The 18,164-nt window shown below is 49.2% G+C and overlaps 1 protein-coding gene across 1 annotated transcript; it reads right to left on the bottom strand.

The window, feature by feature from the left end:
• Positions 1 to 10,435: 10,435 nt before the first annotated feature.
• Positions 10,436 to 18,057, bottom strand: EMC8 (ER membrane protein complex subunit 8; the record flags this gene model as incomplete). Its single annotated transcript, XM_082005586.1, is given in 6 exon segments — positions 10,436 to 10,595; positions 10,856 to 10,887; positions 10,890 to 10,982; positions 11,510 to 11,579; positions 12,974 to 13,050; positions 17,848 to 18,057. Coding segments are annotated over 6 exon segments (642 nt in total).
• Between the last annotated feature and the right edge of the window lie 107 nt (positions 18,058 to 18,164).

The following is an 18,164-nucleotide window of genomic DNA, read 5'->3' as shown; positions in this document are numbered from 1 at the left end:
CATCCCTAACGACCCAAAGGATGATTAATATGAGCTGCTCAGGGGTCAGCACTGGGATGCGGAGCTAATGGGCGATGCAATATCCAGCTTTCGCCCTGCTCACCCAAGGTGGCGAGGCCAGGAGGATTAAAAGCTCCTGCTTTCCTCTCTCTGCAGACATCACTGCTGCCATCCCCAGCCTAACTCCATTAAGAAAATTAAAGCTGCGGGGGAAGCAACAGGATAGAAAGCTCCTGGATTGGAATATCCCCGGGGAGAGTGGAGCAATGAAGAACGAAGGCTCCGGGCTGACCCCGAACATCCCATCCGTGCATCCCCAAGTATCCCATCCATGCGAGCTCTTTCCCATTTCTAAGGAAATCCCACCTGATTTCTTGAGGGATGCCATCAGCCTAAAGGATGCTCCAGAGCAAAGGATGCAGGAGCAAGCCCCTTCATGCTTGACGCAAGAGCAAGATGCCTTCATGGAGCAGGAGAAATCCCACCACCCACCCAAACCTACCTTTCAGGCAGGATAACTTGAGCCCCATATTTTCATCTTCTTAGCGGGACACAGCTCTCCAGCCTCGCCGCCGGTCCTCGCCGCTGGCACTGAAAAAGAGGGGCGAGGGTTGCGGGAAGCGATGCTGGGAGGAAGGAGAGCAAACTCGATTGCTCGCTAAAAGCGCGCACCTATGTATATATCTATAGGCGCCTCGGCATAACAGGAAGCACGGCTGCTCGGTAGCAAAAACCGCTAGTGATGTCACAGTGTTTTAGTGACTCAATCTCAGCCCTCAAGTTTCAAGAGGAACTTTTTGAGGAACTCTTTTTGGCAGAGGAGCCTGTTGCTGGGTAGGGAGTCCCATCCCGGCTTCTCCGCTGCCAGGTTCAGCGCTGCAAACCTTTGCAGGTGAGAAGGTCCCGAGCAGGAGGAATCGGGTTGTTATTTACGAAGGCAACCGGTGCTTTCAGGGAAAACCCCGAGCCCACGCGGGGAAATAGAGGGATGCTCGGCTGCAGTGTGGCACCCAGGGCTGCCTCCCTCAGGGCTGAGCCGGAGCAGCCGGCGGCAGTTGGGGATACGCTGCTGAGGAGCGCACGGTCCTGCTCCATTTAGGCATCCCTTATGCCCCAAGAGCTTTCGCGTAGATGATTCCCATTGCAGAACATCACTTTTTTTAAGATATTGAAAACTTTTCAGGACAAAAATCCCTTTGCTGGGAAATCTGCATCCCTCCTGCCCACAGCTGCTGGGAAAAGCTTCTCAGGATGAGGGTCAGTGACTCATTTCAGCTCTTCCAAGCTCCAGGGTCTGCAGAGAGCCAAGGAAACCCCCTGCCCGGGGTTTTACTTCGCCTTTCCAAGCAGCCCTGAGGTGAGCCGGCAGCAGCTGGCAAGGGAAGCAGGAACTTGCCATCGCCGGTTTTAATTCTGCATTTTTGATCAGCTCCACACAAGCACCCTGAGCCACGACCCCCCTTCCCCTCCAGGGACCTGTGCTGAGGCTGGGAGAGGAGCCCCTGGGGACCCCAACCTCGCAGCTATCACAGCAGCCTGCCAAATATCAAGAAACTCATTCTGAGGCGAGTTCTGTGTTTTTTGGCACCTGCTGGTGGCTCACACCACCAGCCACCCCAGCCGCCCGGGACTGAAGGAGAGTTGTGCCGGGGAGACCCAGCCCTACAGTGCAGGGTGTGTGTGGGGGGTCTCCTCGGGGACCGGACCCCCACGGCCAAGCCCTTGCAGGATGGAGCAGCCCCCTCCCCACAGCCGCTGGCTCTTAGCCCTGCATCCCGGCCACAGCCGAACGCCAGCACCCCTTGCTCGCAGCGCCAGGAGAGATGCTGGGGCAGAGAAATACCACCACCACCAGCGTTTCGGCACATGCCACCCGGGGGGATTTCTGGTGATTGATGCTGGGGCTTCAACTTTGCTCCCGTGCCAGCACCAGGCCAAGAAGTATTTGCATTCCTGATGAGTTCACGCTCCAAAAACCCCCAGACGCTCATCGCAAACGTCACTGGAGTGGCGCCCGAGCTGCGGCAGAGAGGGGATGCTCAGCCGGCGTGTGGGGCTGGGGGTGCACCGGGGAGGGGGAGTGGGGCCGCTGCCGGCCACGGTGCTACGAGGGGGTGACACTTACCCGGTCCCAGGAGCCGGATGCACGATGCCCGCCGTTGCATCCCACCTCCCCACCACGCCTGGCTGCTCTCAGATGCAGGAGGGGAGTGGGGACGTGAGGCTGGGCGGGGGGTTCCCACTCAGGATGAGCTGTGCCCTGGGAGGGCAGGAGGAGGTTGCAGCGAGACGGATTGGATTTTTGCAAGGTTGGTTTCTAACCTGGTTAATCAGGTTAGCGGAGTCCCGGCTCCTCCCATCCGACCCCCCCTCCAGCCCCATCCAAGCCCAGCAAAGCCCTTGGGTGATGAGGAAATGCTGCTTTACTCTCACCCCACTGCACAATCCAGGCTGGTTCTTGACAGAGAGAGGAGCAAAGTGCCCCTCACCCGCAGCCAAAGCCCCTGGACCACCGAGCATCCCTACGAGCAGTCAGAGGGGCTACCAAGTGCCTAGAAAGGCAAGCACCAGTTTGGTATGACAGTCCCACACCCAGCTCTGGCAGGACCCATCGGCATCCCTGAGGTCCTAATGTCCAGAGAGCAGCGATGCTCCCAGCCTCTGGGAGCATCTTCACTTTCTCCAGCTTCCAGAAAGGGTCTTTTCCCCCTCCTGTCTGACCTGCCAGCCCGAAAACCAGCCCGGCAGTGGGAACAGCACCAGGCAGAGGGTTTCTCACCACCCCCAGGGATGAGAGCTCCGGGTTGGGTACCACCCCGCTGCAAGGATGCCCGGGCGAAGGCTCTGCCTCCGGAGCAGCCGCCTTTGCCTGCATTAAAAGCAGCCAGAGGCTTTTTCATGTTCACCTCCTCCGTGATTAAGAGGCGAGGCCCCGAGACGGCTCCTTTCAGACAGAGCTGAAAAGCAGCGGCTGACATCCAGGGCGCTGGTGTGCGGGGAATGCCGGCTGCACATGAAACACCCCGCGGCTGCAGGCAGGAACGAAGGGAAAGCTTTGAACTTGGCCCGGAGTTGGGAGCTTGGGAGGTCTCCGGTGAGATCAGAGCCCCACGCATGAGACCAAGCCCTGCTGGGATGGGCATGAAGAGTTGCTGGGAGGGGAAATGGGTGGATTTCCTCCAGTTTCTGCTGGCCAGGTCCTGCCAAGTTTGGTGAAAATCACAACTATGGAAAGGGCTGATTTCCTCCCCGATCTGGCTCCTCTGATTTATCACATAGTTGCAAAGCTTCAAGCTCAAGAGCTGGGCAGACAGCACAGGGGAAAGGCTGCAGCCCCAGCTGCAGGCACCAGACCTGGACACAGAGGCCAGGGCAGGGACGTTTGCAACCCGTGGATCCAGTTTTGCCCCAGAAAAACAGACAAATTAACTGGTTCATGTGGGTTTTTTTGCCTGTTCAGCTGCAAAGTCAAAGAGCTAGAGGACAAGGTCTGAGCCAGAGCCTGGCAAGCCCGGTCTTTCCGGATCCCATCCCAACCTCAGCGCACGCCAACGTCCTGTGGGGCCAGGGACCCCTCACCGGCAGCCCTGCCACTGCAGCACAAATCCAGTCTTAGCAGCAGGAATCCCCCTTCCACATCAGCTATTTTGACGCTTCTCTCCAGAACTACCCCTTCGCTGCTGTTGGGTGAGAACAAAGCCCCAGAGGGCTGGAATTAGCCCAGCCTGGAGCAGCAGTTGTTGCCAAAACCGTGAGCGACCGAGAGCGATGGCTTGCTGCGGCAGGGAGGTAAACATAAACATCAGCCTGCTAAAATAACGCTGGTTAGTGCTGCGGGCTGCAGCGTGGCTCCAGCTGGTGTGATGACACCCGACAGGCGCAAAGACGGCATCGCACACCCCTGCCTCTCCTCCCCACGGGCTGGGAAGCAAAGACACCCTTGGGCAAGTTCACGGGGTGGGAGGTGGCCACCTCGAAGTGGTGAGGTGTGGCCCAGAGGTCCTCCGGCACGGAGCCCTGTTCACTACCGAAGAAAGGCCCCGGATGACCAGCGTTAGGCAGATTTGAGTCCTGAGCACGGGAGCAGCCCCACGGGCAGACATCCCCTCTCCACAGATACCATGAGCTCCCAGGAGCTCCCGATGCCCGTGGCAGGGCCGGGGCTGTGACCTGCTGAGCATCACATCAGGGCAACTGGGCAAACCCCACCAAAAGCCAGCAGACCAGGGGGAAGGAGAGGGGGAGCTCATAAAGCTTCCTTGGTGGGTCGGTACGGAGCTGGCTGACCTCTCTGGGTGAAGATGTGTCTCTCCAGCCCAGGCAACCACCCCGGGCGGTCCTCTGATGCGGCTGGTGACTGGTTTCCAGTTCTGACCGTGGCCCTTTGGCAGCTGGGCTGCTCCTCTCCCTGAGCTCAGCGCTCCCCAACCTGCCGGCCCCATCCTGCCCTGGTGCAGAGGAGGGTGGAGGGGGCTGAAGCACCGACGAAGCGGGGAGGACGGAGGGCAGCCTTGTAATTTTGCTGGAAGGGGAAGGGCCAGGTGAGCTCACGGCTTCCCGGATGCCAGAGGAACCGCAGGGAGAGGGATGTGTTTTGCAAACACCAGCCACAAGAAAAAGCTTCAGCTGGAGAGCCCGGTGGAGCAGAGCCCGCAGAACCGGCCGCAGAGCTGCTCTGCTGGCTCCCTTCGAAGGAGCTGCTCCTGCAAACACCAGCTGGGCTTGTTTTGGAAAGGAGGGAGGGGAAGCAGCTTTCTGGGTCACAGAGTCCCAGGGTCTTGCTGCTAATGCAGGCAACGCGTCACCCTGGCTCCGTGCTCACGCAGCAACGAGGCCGCCTGCTCCCCACTTCTGTCCCGGGCCTCTTCTGGCCCCTGCAGGGGAAAGGGCTGGTCCCCGCCTGGCTCCGAAATCGCCCTAGAAGAGAGCCGCAGGGCCACTGCATGGGACGTGCTGAAGCCAGCGATGGCAACACGGCAGCGGGTGCCGGGAGGGGAAAAGAAACGCCCTCCCCGAGCCCCACGCTGCGGGAAGCTCGCAGCCATCCAGGGCAGGCGAGCGGTACCCGGAGGGGATGCCAGGCGTGGGAAGAGAGGAGGATGTCATGAGGAAGCAGCTGAAGATGCAGGCTCTGGGGAAACTGGAGCAGCTCCAGCATTCCCCAAGCACAGGCTCTTGGCAGGACCAGCAGATGGAACAACCGGCAGGAACCGTGCAGGCAGAAAACACCCCCGAAGAAAATCCACCGGGCCATGGCAGCAGCCCTCACAAGCAAGCCAGGAGCTGCTGTGGCTGGGGGGAGGAAGCAAAGCGGAAAGCGAGCACGTACCTGAAGCACAAAACCAGAGCGTGCCGAGCTCTCCTGCCAGACCTGCATCCAAAGCGAACCGCCTCCCTGCCGGGCATGGATTCAGCGGGCGGCTGGGAGGCCGCGGCTGGGAATTGGCTTAGGGACCTGGCCACGGCTGCCGCGCTTCTCAGCTCACTGAGCTCCACGTTAATCTCGACCCAGCTTTCCCTTTTATCCCCTGGTACAACCTCCATATATATTTTCAATTAGGTCCATCTTTTAAGCTCCGGAGCACATTTCTAGGAAGGGCTGCGTTGTTTCTCTTGGCCCTCGTGGGCTGATGCTGCGCAGACCGGGACATCCCTGGCACCGGTCCTGCCCGCATCCAGCTAAAGTGCTGCCACGCTGCAGCCGGTGCGGCGCTGCCTGGAAGCACTCAAGGAGTTACCCGTTACCCCCGGCCCACCTACCGGGTATTTTTAAGAGCAGCATTCCCCGACTCCCTCATTACAGCTCTGGCAGGTTGCAAAATGCCAAGCTCACCGCACAGCCACGCAGGAGCACGGACCGCTTTCACCTTTCGCGCGGTCCCGTTACTGGAAACCCCCGCCAGCAACCTGCCTCCGTCCTCTTCGAATCCGCGTCTGCCGCCTTTCACAGGGCGATGGCTGAAAACCAAAGGAAAATATGCAGCTAGGGCATACTTTTGGATGAGAAGGCTGGGTGAAAATGTGGTCTAAAAGCGACAGTTAAAAAAAAAAAAAAAAAAAAAATCGATAAAGTCCTCAGCGGATACTTCGGCACAGTGAGATCGCTGCCTGCTGCAGGAGGGCTGGTTGCAGGGCGATGGGTGAAGCAAAAGAGAAGTTTGTAGTGCAGAAGTATGATGCATTGAGATGTTTAACTCGAGCCGGGAGTAACGGAACCAGGGCAGGATGGCAAGGAAGCAGCTTGCCCAGCCCGGGCTGCCCGATCTGGACCAGCTCACTACAGCTCCTACCAGCAAGGGTGGGCAACCCAGCTCCGCTCCAGGAGCTGAATTAAAACACAAACGAGAAGCACGGCTCACAAATGCACGCTGAGCACATTTCCCCTCGAGGCCATTTTCCAAGCTGCAGTCAACCGCAAGTCCACCCCACTAACAGCCTCCTCCATTAGCATCCGCATGCTCTTTCCGTATCGGTAATGCCCTCCACCCGAGCATCTCCAGACGTTTTTACAAATAGCAGCAGCAGCAGAGTGCAGCGATTAGGCCTCCAGCCAGGGAACAGAGCGCCCTGCGTTTGCTTCCTGCATCCGTCACTGTCACCTCTCCTCGGTGCGTACCTGCCACTTAGGTAAGAAATTCTTGGGGGCAGGCGGCCATCTCCCACCGTGCGTGTCCGCAGCGCCACGCAGAGCGGGGCCGGGCTCTGCACATCTGTCTGTCCCCAGCTCCAGCTGTGCCAGGCGAGGAGGTTGCGGCTCCCCCGTCCTGCCGGCTGAGCTGCTCGTCTGCTTCCCGCACCCACGCGGGTTCTAATGAGCTGAACCAGGTTCCGCGGTAGGTCTTTGCTTGTTTTCACGCTGACACAGGCTAGGGAACACCCCATGAGCCGCTCAGCCGGCAGATGGGAGAGAGGAAGGGGGAAAAACTCCAGCAGCAGACCGCTTCACTTGCTGAATGAAGGAAAAAACCCCAAATCCCTCATAAGCACACAGAGCAACGAACTCAGGGAGAATATGGCACCAGTACATTCCCCGGGAACGGGTATCTCGCTTGTGTGTGTGAGCAGCTGACCGAAGACACCCCTTGGCTCTTGCCACCCATCTGCTCTCCCCACTCGTGACGCTGCACAAGCCAGGAGGAGCAGAGACCACTTCCACCGCACATCTAGCCCCAACCAGCTGCCGGTTCTCCGAGCAATTTTAGGGTGGTCTCAATTCTCGGTGAGAACAATGCCTACAGCCCCCCCTAAACTCTCTGCTGCCTGCTGGCTTCTCAAGATGGATCTCTACGTGGTTTCTGACCACAGCTGGAAGCATGCTTGTAGCACACCTGGGGACACACCTCATGGTTCTCTGGGTGTCAGGCCACTCCAATCCTTAATTTCAAACCAAATGGGTGCTTGAAGCAACGCATGCTCAAGGCTCTTCGTTCCCCCCCTTGTGACTAAAGGATTCAAGGTGAGCACTCACATGGATCAGGCGAGAGTAGCGTGCGTCACAGAATCATAGAATCATTTAGGTTGGAAAAGACCTTTAGGATCATCAAGTCCAACCGTAAACCTAGCACTGCCGAGTCCACCACTAAACCATGTCCCTAAGCCCACATCTACACATCCTCCCACTCAGAACGCCGAGCAGTTTGTATTGGTATTTTCAGATAGTTGCTGGGTCTGTTTGTTACTGTTTTGAAATACTAGGGTTGAGAGTAGAAAAAAGAATCCCACATGGGAATAATTTTGCATTTTAAAGTGCTTGAGGTCCAACGGAGGAGCTAAAGAGCTGGGACTTAAATGTCTGGGCAGGCAAATGCCAAATCTCCACATCTTGGTGAACAGGGGTGTGGGGGGGGAAATTAATCGATTCTGCGTGTCATTAACTGCTAACAAAAGAAAAAAGAGTAAGACACCCATTCCCAGTGCTGTCTTCCCAGCTACCACGAGGGCTCCAGCGATGGAGACACAGATGCCTTCCTCAAGAAGTTTTAAAAGGAGTTACCTTGAATTCCTCCAATGAATCAGCCGGCCAGGAAACCAGCATTTGCTCCTGCAGGTAGGTTTGGTATATCAGCAGGAAAGGGGAACACGGCCTTCGCTGAGCCTGGCAGCTTCCTCATTCTTTCACAAGAGCCACCGTGGCTGTGGGCTGCCTTGCTTTAAGAAACTGCTGCCTTTTGTCCTGCCTTCAATGCAAATAGGACAGGTGAGATAAGATCTGAGCAGCACAGTGCTTGTCCTTTTTGCTTAAAGCCAGCCTGGGCTTCTACTGGCGGCAAAACACTCAAAGAATCTCATTTAAAAGCAAACAGAAGATAAAAAGAGGGAAAGACAAAACATTAAAAGCTGCTCTCCTTCCAGCAACGTGTCTCAAAGGGAGCATTTCCATCAGGGTACAGACCGATGATATACATTTTGCTTTGTCTTGCGAGGGTGGGAGGGGGGAGTACTGCAAGATTAGGCTGAATTAGCATATATAAGATCAAAGCTTGATTAGGACATCTAGTTACAAATATAACAGACATTTCCTGTGGCTCAGGAGACATACCAGCTTATATGGCAGCGTTGGCTGACAACCTCACATAACTAATGTAACATGTCTTGCTAAGATAACATCTGCCTCTGGAACAATAGGTTAGATCTCACGAGGTGTTTGTACAAAGTAAGACAACAGTCCTCCTCCTGCAGCGTGTGCCGTTTGCAGTCTACTCCGAACATACGTTGCCAGAGCACCGCTGTTTCCAGGATATCTTTTCATACAGCCGTGGATGTAAAACAGCCACTGGAACGTGTTTATCTCGCTGCTTGTGAGCTAGATAGATGTTTTCGTTCAACAAGTGAAAACGCTTTCCTTTCCTGCAAGCCTAACCTGACTCAAGCTTAGGAAAGGCTGTCGACTAAGTGCCAATCCCTTTTGTAAAGCCCATCACACCTTACCACTGCACAGCAGGGAGACAAACTGAACCGATGTGTTCAAACCTTCATCTCCTCCTCAGGGAGCCGAACCTCAGACTAGCCTCATGGCTTTGTGGAATCTGAACTGCAGGGAACTCCACAGCATGACCCGACTGGAGGCATCCTGGTTCTAGTCACTGCTTCTGAACAGGATTTTAGCCTTACCCCATCCCTGGCTAAGACCAGAGCAAAACTTGTGCTTACTTAAATAGAAGCAGAGGTAGATCAAGAGGTTTTGACAATCCCATCCCCCATGTTTTAAAATAAGAACACTAAGGAAAAAGCAGGAACTTGGAGAGAGGCAGATAATTTGGTGGACGTTTGGCTCTTCCTTGTAAATACGTTTTTGGGTAGGAAAAGGAAATCTAGAGAAGCTATCGCAGGTTGAGGCTACGTTTAGTTTGACAAACAACCATGAGGAGTAAGGCAACAAGACTTAGGAAGAACTGTACTAGGCTAATACAAAGCTTCATCGTCCAGTGAGCTTATTCTTAGAAACAACCATTAATTAGAAAGACAGACAGAAGCTGAACTAGACTATATCCAGGCTCCTTGATCTGTACTCAGATAACTTGCTTTCAACTTGGAGGGATACATTTTAGACCTACTTAAACAGACACCGTATGAACCAGTTAAACGTGGCATCTTATAAAACCCCAAAGGACTGCATAAAATTAATAAGGTATTTCACTCTCCTCTTCTTTTGTAGACTCAAACAGTTTTAGAACTTTCATTCAAACTCATTAGTGCACTTACAGTCCTTTTTACACATGATTATACGAGTACCTGTTTTTACCCTGGGTTTAATAGAATATATTAAATAATATATTAAATATATTAAAGAATATATTAAGCAATAACTGTGGTTGTACGCCCACAAAGAGCAGGAATCACCGTAGCATTTGGGAATACTGCTTCAACATGTTATCAGTATCTGTGTCATGCTAAACAACTGCAAAACAGGTGACACATGAGCATGGTACATCGTCCTCAGCAGTCTGCATTGTACTGCGCCACCAGAATATTTCCCAACCAGGCCAAACGAAACTGTTAGCCTTACATTTTATGTCTTTGACCTTAAAATTTCTCATCTGAGGACAAGATTCATTTTTTTGAAAGGTATTTCCATAAAGCGTTAAAACGTAATCTCTCTAAAGATTAGAAAAGCTTAGTCAAAACTTTGTAATGTGAACAGGAGGGACACGCAGAAGTAGTTCTGGTTTCGAAGGAATAACAACATTCACTTCAACTGGGATGGCATCCGCGAGGACAGCTGTAACCGACAGTTTGCAGTTCTTCCAAGGAATCTCACAAAAAAGATTCAATGGCTTATGGACACATCACTTAGCAATGTGACATGCCACTCCTTTTTAATCAGTCGGGTTTCCACACAAGGTACTGAATATTATTCTATTTACATTCAAAAATAGCATTTTTCTCTCTTCAGTACACAGTGGGAATGCCCGTGAATTAGTCAGTAGAAACCCCTCTAACACAGGTGGAGGACAGCTTTGTTGATCTCTGGGTTTGTCCAGTCGTTCCGGATGTCATCCAGGTGATTATCAAAATCTACAAGCGTCTCGTAGGACTTGCTATCCAAGAGAGATGCAGCAATTCTCTGGGCTTCGTTCCAATCTTCACAAAAATCACTAGGACATAAAATAACCAGGAATAAATAATAATCACAAAGGAAATCTCTACCACCTCCTCCACTCTGGAAATTAAGCCACACTCTGCAACGTGGTCATGGTGGTTGCACCACCGCCGAGCCCCACAAGCCTTCTGCTTTCTCTCACTACAGCAACAAACAGCTTTAAAAGCACTGTCAGCTACACCCACCGCCCTTACAGTATCACTCATCACAATCAAAGTTTTGCCCCTAGCCAGGCAACCTGTTTTTCCTTCCTACCCGAACACAAATAAACTCTGAAGTTTACTCACACGTGTGGGTCCTTGCACCTCCACTTGTTCTCATGCAGCTCATACACGTGAATGGCAGGCTCTACGCACTCCATCGTAAACTTGGTGTTATCAACCTGGTGTGCAACAGAAAAACACCACCTTAGTCCCCTCCTCAAGATCCCAAGTAAAGAGATGAAATAAAAAACAAAGTCAGTTTTTACAAACAGGACACCTTACACTAACTCATCTACTGTTCTACCTTCAAACGAGCCAAATTTTACATGTTTAAACTGCCAACATCCTTTGTCACTGTGGCAAGGAGGCAAAGCATTGTTTGCTTCATCTGAGACAAGAGTTTAGGTCACAGAGGGGGTCTAAAGGCATGAATACGCTGCCCTCACTCAAGCCTTGCAAGCAGAGGCGGCCTCCACTTCCTTTGAGATAGCAGAGAGCTAACCACAGTCTTTCTGCAGACTTACGAAGAACTTCACTGGCTACAGGTCATTGCATCTCTTTCCCAGAGCATTTGGAGGGAAAGAGAAAATTAGTTACTTCACTGTTAAAGGATCAAGAGAATGGCATTTAAATGGCTAGTCCAATGTCATGGTCGTAACATTAACAATACAGAAAGAAAGGGGGGGGAAAAAGTGAAGTAATTTACCATTATGAGAGCTGTATCGTTAAAGCCCTCTGCAATTCTGGAAGCCACCTTTTCCGCAACCTGGTTTGGACTGCAGCAGAAGGTAAAAGTAACTGTTATTTCAACCATGACATTTCAGCTGAAATGCTTAAAGAGATGTGAAAATTACACTGCGTGCTTACAAACAGGAACAAGATATCAAGGTGATGCTACACTTGATTGAAATCAGAAGGCCAAGAAAACCCCAGGTCCTCTCTTCAGCACATGATCTGGATCTCAGCTATGCTTAGGCAATGGGTTTTTGAAGTCTGCAATGAGCATTTTGCCGTTCATGTGCAACCAATGTTTTGCGGCCTCTTACCTTCTTCCACCAGACCAAAGACTGCAGCCATCTTTGCCCTGGCAGGTGTTTAAAAAAGAAACCAAGTTTGGTCCCCAGTCTGCTTTTGAACCCACTCACTGCCCAACTTCTCTACCAAAATCAGACTTTCAAAGGAAAACCTTTACCATGTTTCAAAGATGACAATCTCTACATGGTGCCAGTTATCTTCAGAAATTAAACTGGAGTTTAAAAAAAAAAAAAAAAGCCCATGATATTCTTTCAACCCTCAAGTAGAACAGACAAACTGTATCTTCTCCTTCAAAATATCTCCAGCAGATTTATTACCCTTGTAAGGAAAGGGCAAATAATGCCCTTATTTCTGTTAGATACCTTAGCGGTCACAAGCATTACTTAAAAAACATACTTGAGACTGAAGCATATACATTAACAAAATAACTGGGACAGAGCATAATACTTTAAACAAGTTGTTTACATTTATTTTAAATGCAAGTATGATGTACTCTCATTAGTCCTGATACTGGACTTGTCTAATAGATAAGGGGAAAATATTTGATACATGTATCTAAAACTACATTGTGGCTCCACAGGAAGGCCCTCTTACTGCTTACTGAGTAATTTGAGTTACCTATCAGGGAAATAAAATGACTAATCCTGGGGAAACTAAGTGAAAAAAGATATCTCTGCCTGCCTGACATCATCTTCCATTTCAAGAGTGTCCCTTTACCATGTAAGAAAACGCTTCAATAAAACTCAGAGACAATTAAGAAGTTTAGTAAGAATTAGGTCACGTCCAAAAGACTTTCCAAAAGATACTCGAAGTCATTTGAGTTTACAAGATATGCACTGCACAAGCAAACGCGCCTGCAAATTTTGGCTATTTCTCTGACAACTGTAATTAAACTGGTTGGCAGTCGTTCAAATACTGGCCTTTTATAGTATCCACTAAAGAGGAGGGATTCTGGAAAGACTGGGGTTTCTGCACCTGAGCAAAGGCCATCCACCAGCACCATGAAGACAATGTGAAACCAGATGACAGTTGTCAAAGTTAATCAACACGCACGATTTATGTCGACGATTTTTGTTGGCAGAGTACAAAGTACAACATAAAAGAGCAAACAGAAGGAAATATTGCACCAACACACCTGGCATCTTTCACGCGTTCATTTGCCTGGTAATATCCAGCTATCACGTAGTTATTCTCTTTGCACCAAGAGTCAATCTGAAAAAGTAATTGGAACAATCAAGCCCAGGAAAAAAAAGAAAAAAAACCCCACAGAACTAAGGAAATCTCATGTCCGTCCTCAAATAAAATGGCAACTGAAGCACTACAATAACTTTGCCAATTGATTCTTTAAATATATACATATTTATATATATTTATGTGCGCACTCACACACAGAGTTTGGCTAATTTAACTAGAACAGAGAAACCAAACTGAACATTTGGAGAATCATGGAAACATTAACGAAATGGAGCAAAAGAGCAAGAAGTTATCTCAGTCAAAGCCTGTCCTAAATTCAAATGACAGGACTAGTAAAGAGTTTCAGCAACGCTGCCTGGGAGAGGAGTCTAGGTCTTACATAGTGCCATTAGTGCCTATTTTCTGTTGGCATTCATTTGAGAGACATTAGAAAATGTTTGCCCTGTGGATGTGTGACTGTACCGTCATTTCAAAAAGAGCTTGTTGATTTTCTAATGTAACATTTCTAGGCTAAAGTGGAAGCATTTTTTACCTTAATTAGCAAATAAAGCTTGATGTGAAAGATGAATGAGAGGCAGAAGTTTGTCCCATTTACCATTTTTTCAACCCACTCCACTACAAAAAGGCTTTTGTGATAAAATTGGTCTTTAATTTGAGAGTTCACCTGCAAAGCTAACTAACCACTGGAGCAACCTATCAAACAACGTGGGTGGTTTCTCCACTCTTTTAAAAATCTTTCAATCAAAACTGAACACACTTCTAAAAATACTCTCCAGCTCAGCCACAAGATAAGGGCTTGATGAAAGAACTATTGGCATAAATTCTCTCATCTCTGTTATAGACATGGTCAGACCAGGCAGCACCTCCTTATTTAACACCTGTATGTAAATAATTAAACATACACGTTTATTTGCATACAATTTACACAACTTTTGAATTACAGAAGTACAAAGTTTATATAATTTTGCGTTTTTTTTACAAGTGCAGTTTCAGCATGCACACACAGCTGTTCTTTCTGCTTTACGCTGGATCTGAATTCTTCCTGCTGAGTCTGTCTTGCTTTGAAAATACATCTCTCTCTCTCTCTCTCTCTCTCTCTCTCTCTCTGATGTTTCTCCTTATAATTGAGGATATCAAGTCAGCATAATACAGAGCCCTGAAAGACAGAAGTGGAGAAAGGAGCTAGAATTTTCCTTTGCAGTCCCTAGAGAGCATGCATCAAAAAACCTCAACAGCTATATTAAAATGGAGTCCAAAAATATACCTGATGCTGACCTGTCGCATCCTGTAAGTCAAATCAATCTCATTTTTAGGAATAATTATAGTATTAGACTGCATAAACAAAAGCTATGTGAATAATCCTTCCTCTACAAGGAATGACATGGAATTATGTGATTTTAAAGAAAAAAAAAAACAACTGTGTAGCCCTGCTATAGCTGGGGGCCAACTGCTGTTCCAATTAAAACCCCAGTTTGAGGGCTTAGGACTAGGGTTTTAATTGTTAGTGGCTTGAAAGCTTGGCATTAAAGCCAGAAGCCCAGACACTAAAATTAACAAAAAACCAGTCCCTTTATCTAAAAATTAAAAACCTTAGTTCCAAATCAATTTTTGTTGCATACTGAAAATGGTCTTTAAAAAAAAGTGTTTTAAGTTCTCAGTTCCCCAAGTAATAATTTTTTAAAACTGCTTCTGTAAAAAAAAAAACCAAAAAACAACAAACAAAAAAACCCCAAAAAACCTTTTTGGAATGAACACTGTTTCCACCTGCAATTTCCAAACACTCTCTAACCGCAGCACTGTCACCACAAGTAGCCTTAGCATCAATTAGCCCCTGATATTTTTAGTCATGTTCAGCCCCGACGAGAGCAAGCCAACGGGGGGACAAATTGTGTCTTGCTTCCACATGACGTGTGTCACCCCTGAAAAATCACCCTCCGATCTGCTGTGGCCACCGAAGGCAGGCAGGGTGGCAGGGGGGGTTTAGAAGACCCTCCAAGAAGGTTACTTTAGAAGTAACCTCCTCAGCTGACCACTGTTCCAGGCGGTGGGGCGCCAGCCATGCGAACGGAGGGCGAAGTGCTGCTTGTTTTTTGCGGTTGCAAAACCACATCAATTAGCTGAGAAATTCAAAGACACACAAAAAAAAACCCCATGTGAAACTTAATTCACTTTTTCTTTAATGACTCCATTTTGGAAAGAGATTTCAAACTGGCGAACCAAAGTGCAAATTAAATGCACGCGCTTCTGCTCTCTCCTCCCAAGCTACAAACCTTCAAGCACTGCTGCGTGTTTAATAAAATCTAATTTTATTGACTCCTTGTACCGAGGCTGCTGCTAAAGCACTGCTTGCAATTTTTAGAAGTTACCACACGGACAAGACCGTTTGAAAGTGTAGCCTCTATTTTGAGATTAAATCTGGAGACTATTGCTCCCATTTGATGTTCTGGGATAACTCAGGTCAGAGACGAGGAGGTGAAACTTGTGGGGCTGGTTCTAGAAAACCCTCACACGTATGACCAAGCCATAGGCTTGACCAAGAATCAGCAGTAATTGAACTGGAAGAGAAACAGATCCCATAAAACCTGCCAAAGCTTCAAAATCCTTTAGAAACAGAGGTGCTTCACTACAAACATTGAGTTTCAACCATGCTCATCTCACTGACTAATTCAGTAACCATGCGTTATGTTGTACGGAACAGGCGAGAGCGCCCTCCTCTTAAACCTTACAACAATAAAATCCAATTTTCATAGCTGCCGTGCCAGTATTTATTGACACCTTTGCCTTTGTTTAAACAAAGAACAGGAGCAAAAGACCTTGAGCTTTTGTCAAACTCTGTGTTTTAAAGCTGCCAAGTATCATAGGAGTCATCAAATGTGACTGCAAACCACAGTATGTCTTAGCAAGTCCTAATTAATGTGGGAAATGCCAGGGGCTCACGATCTTTAACTTTTTATATCAAAATCCAAGTGCAAAGACCTAAGACTATGCCATTTCATTGGTTCCATAACGATTTGCTTACTGTAAATGTGGTAAGATATTTCAGATGTTGCAAGAAACAGGATTTATTTCCTAATAATCTGATCCTGTACCACAATCTACACCAGAAAAACATACTGAAGGCCTAAAGTTCACAAAAATTAATTGCCACCAACCCTGTAGAAAGACATCTAATCCTGATTTAAAAACAAACCCTACACATACTTTAAATATATTCTACATGTTATTCTATATTTTACTAGCAACTTCCACTTACTCATTCCTAGAGGAAGAATGAATTACTGTGGTTCAAAAAGATAAAGTCAAAGTCCTGCCTACTTTTAAGCAATTATAAACAGTATTATTACATTTTCCCATGCAGTAACGTGAGGAAAACCGTAAGTGGGGACCACAGAAAATTGTTAACACCAGCAGCATACATACCTGTGTTACACTGTTATACTGGTGTAAAAATATCTAAGACCGACAAATTTTGCATGCCCCATAGCAACGTGGCAAACCTAAATGGCCACGGCTTGGGCTCAGCCCCCATTCCTATGCCTCTGGCTGCATTTAACTATAGCCAGGCTTCAGAAAGATCTCAACATTCCCATGGCATCATCTCAACTGGAAAAAAAAAAGGAATTTATTTACAAATAAATACTTTCTGATAAAGCAATCTATTAAACTGAGGGAAACATTGAGGCCAAGAAGTCTAGAAGAATCAGAAATTAGTTATCTTTACAGATACCAAAAAGGGATGGATTTTCTCCTGTTAATAATGACAAATCTTTAAATGGATAGAAAAGTCCAGAGTTCAAATCACACCCAGATCTCACTTTAGTGGCAGCTGTGTCTACCGTGAAGGTGCCAAAGCCCTTCTTTGCCTCCAGATTTGCACCAGCCCACCCCGACTCCCTATTAAAATAAAATCCAAGCACGTTTCATTCTCTCTCTCTCCTGCTTTTGCCAAAGGGAGTCTTCCCAAATGCCAGGCAGAAGGGAGCCATGGCCCAAGGCAGGATGGCTCCTGGTTTTCATGACTAGGAGGCTGAGACTGGAAAGCGCTGGCCCTACTGTCCTGACACCATTCTCATCCTGCCTATGTGATGACGGCGGGGGGAAACAAATTATCCCACAATGACTTACAGCTCTTCCTCGGCGGTGGGTGAGGTACGGGATATTGTAACGGGGAGTGCTTGGCTGCCCCTGGCTATCCCATGGTTAATGAACCAACAGTGAGCTTGCAAGATACCAAGCGAGATTTTAAACCCAAGCCAGACCTGCAGCTTGAAGAGACTTCTTTTTTTTTTTCCTGTTTAGGCTAATAGCTTCCATAAAAGAAGAAAGTACACCAAAATTAAGAAATACATACTTACATGCATCTATACACTCTTACTTGGAAACAAGCATGACCTTTACCAATTAGCTGATATTGCTCTTAAGTGCCCTAAAGGTAAGCTAGGAAAAGCGCTTTCTGTTGTAGAATAACGACATTCCCTCTGGGAGTGATTCAGGGATAATGACACCAATATAAACAGCAGTTTCACTGCACTGAAAAAGAAATTACATAAACCTACGAGGCTCTGTAGTTTTCTGCTGCTTCACCAGTGGAAAAACATACGCTGGATGGGCCCCAGGGATTTCCCACTCTAGAAAGAACCCACTCACCCTACAGACTTGGCTGCCGCTAGCGCCGGGCTGGCAGAGCTACCCCAGCACCCCACGACCCCTCAGCACCAGCCCTTCTCCGCCCCGGCCGCGCCTCCCGAGCTCTGCCAGGACCTGGAGACGACCCCCCCACACGCCAGCCCCTTGCTCCCAGGCCCAGGGCCTTACCAGAGTGAGGGCCACTTCCAGCATGGGCGCCAGGGCTAGGGTGCCGTGGAAGAGGGGGATGCAGTCAACGAAGAGCGAGGGAGGCCCGGCCTGGTCACGACGCGGGGCGCCCGACGGCCGCTCGGCCACCAGCAGCCCGTTCACGGCGCAGTGCGGGTACTTGGCGCCATGCAGCACCATCTTGCAGTAGGCCTGCGTGGTCAGTTTCATCCTGCTACGGCAGACAGCCCCGCGGCCGCCTCCGCCGCTGCACGCCGGCCCCGGTCCTGCCGCCCGCCGCCAAGTGTCGCCAAACGTCGCCAAGCACCGCCAGCGCT

Source organism: Phaethon aethereus, assembly GCF_964289735.1.
Source record: "Phaethon aethereus genome assembly, chromosome: 13".
NCBI classification, from domain to species: Eukaryota; Metazoa; Chordata; class Aves; order Phaethontiformes; family Phaethontidae; genus Phaethon; species Phaethon aethereus.
The sequence above is the reverse complement of the archived record's forward strand: the minus strand, read 5'-3'. Positions and strand labels throughout refer to the sequence as shown.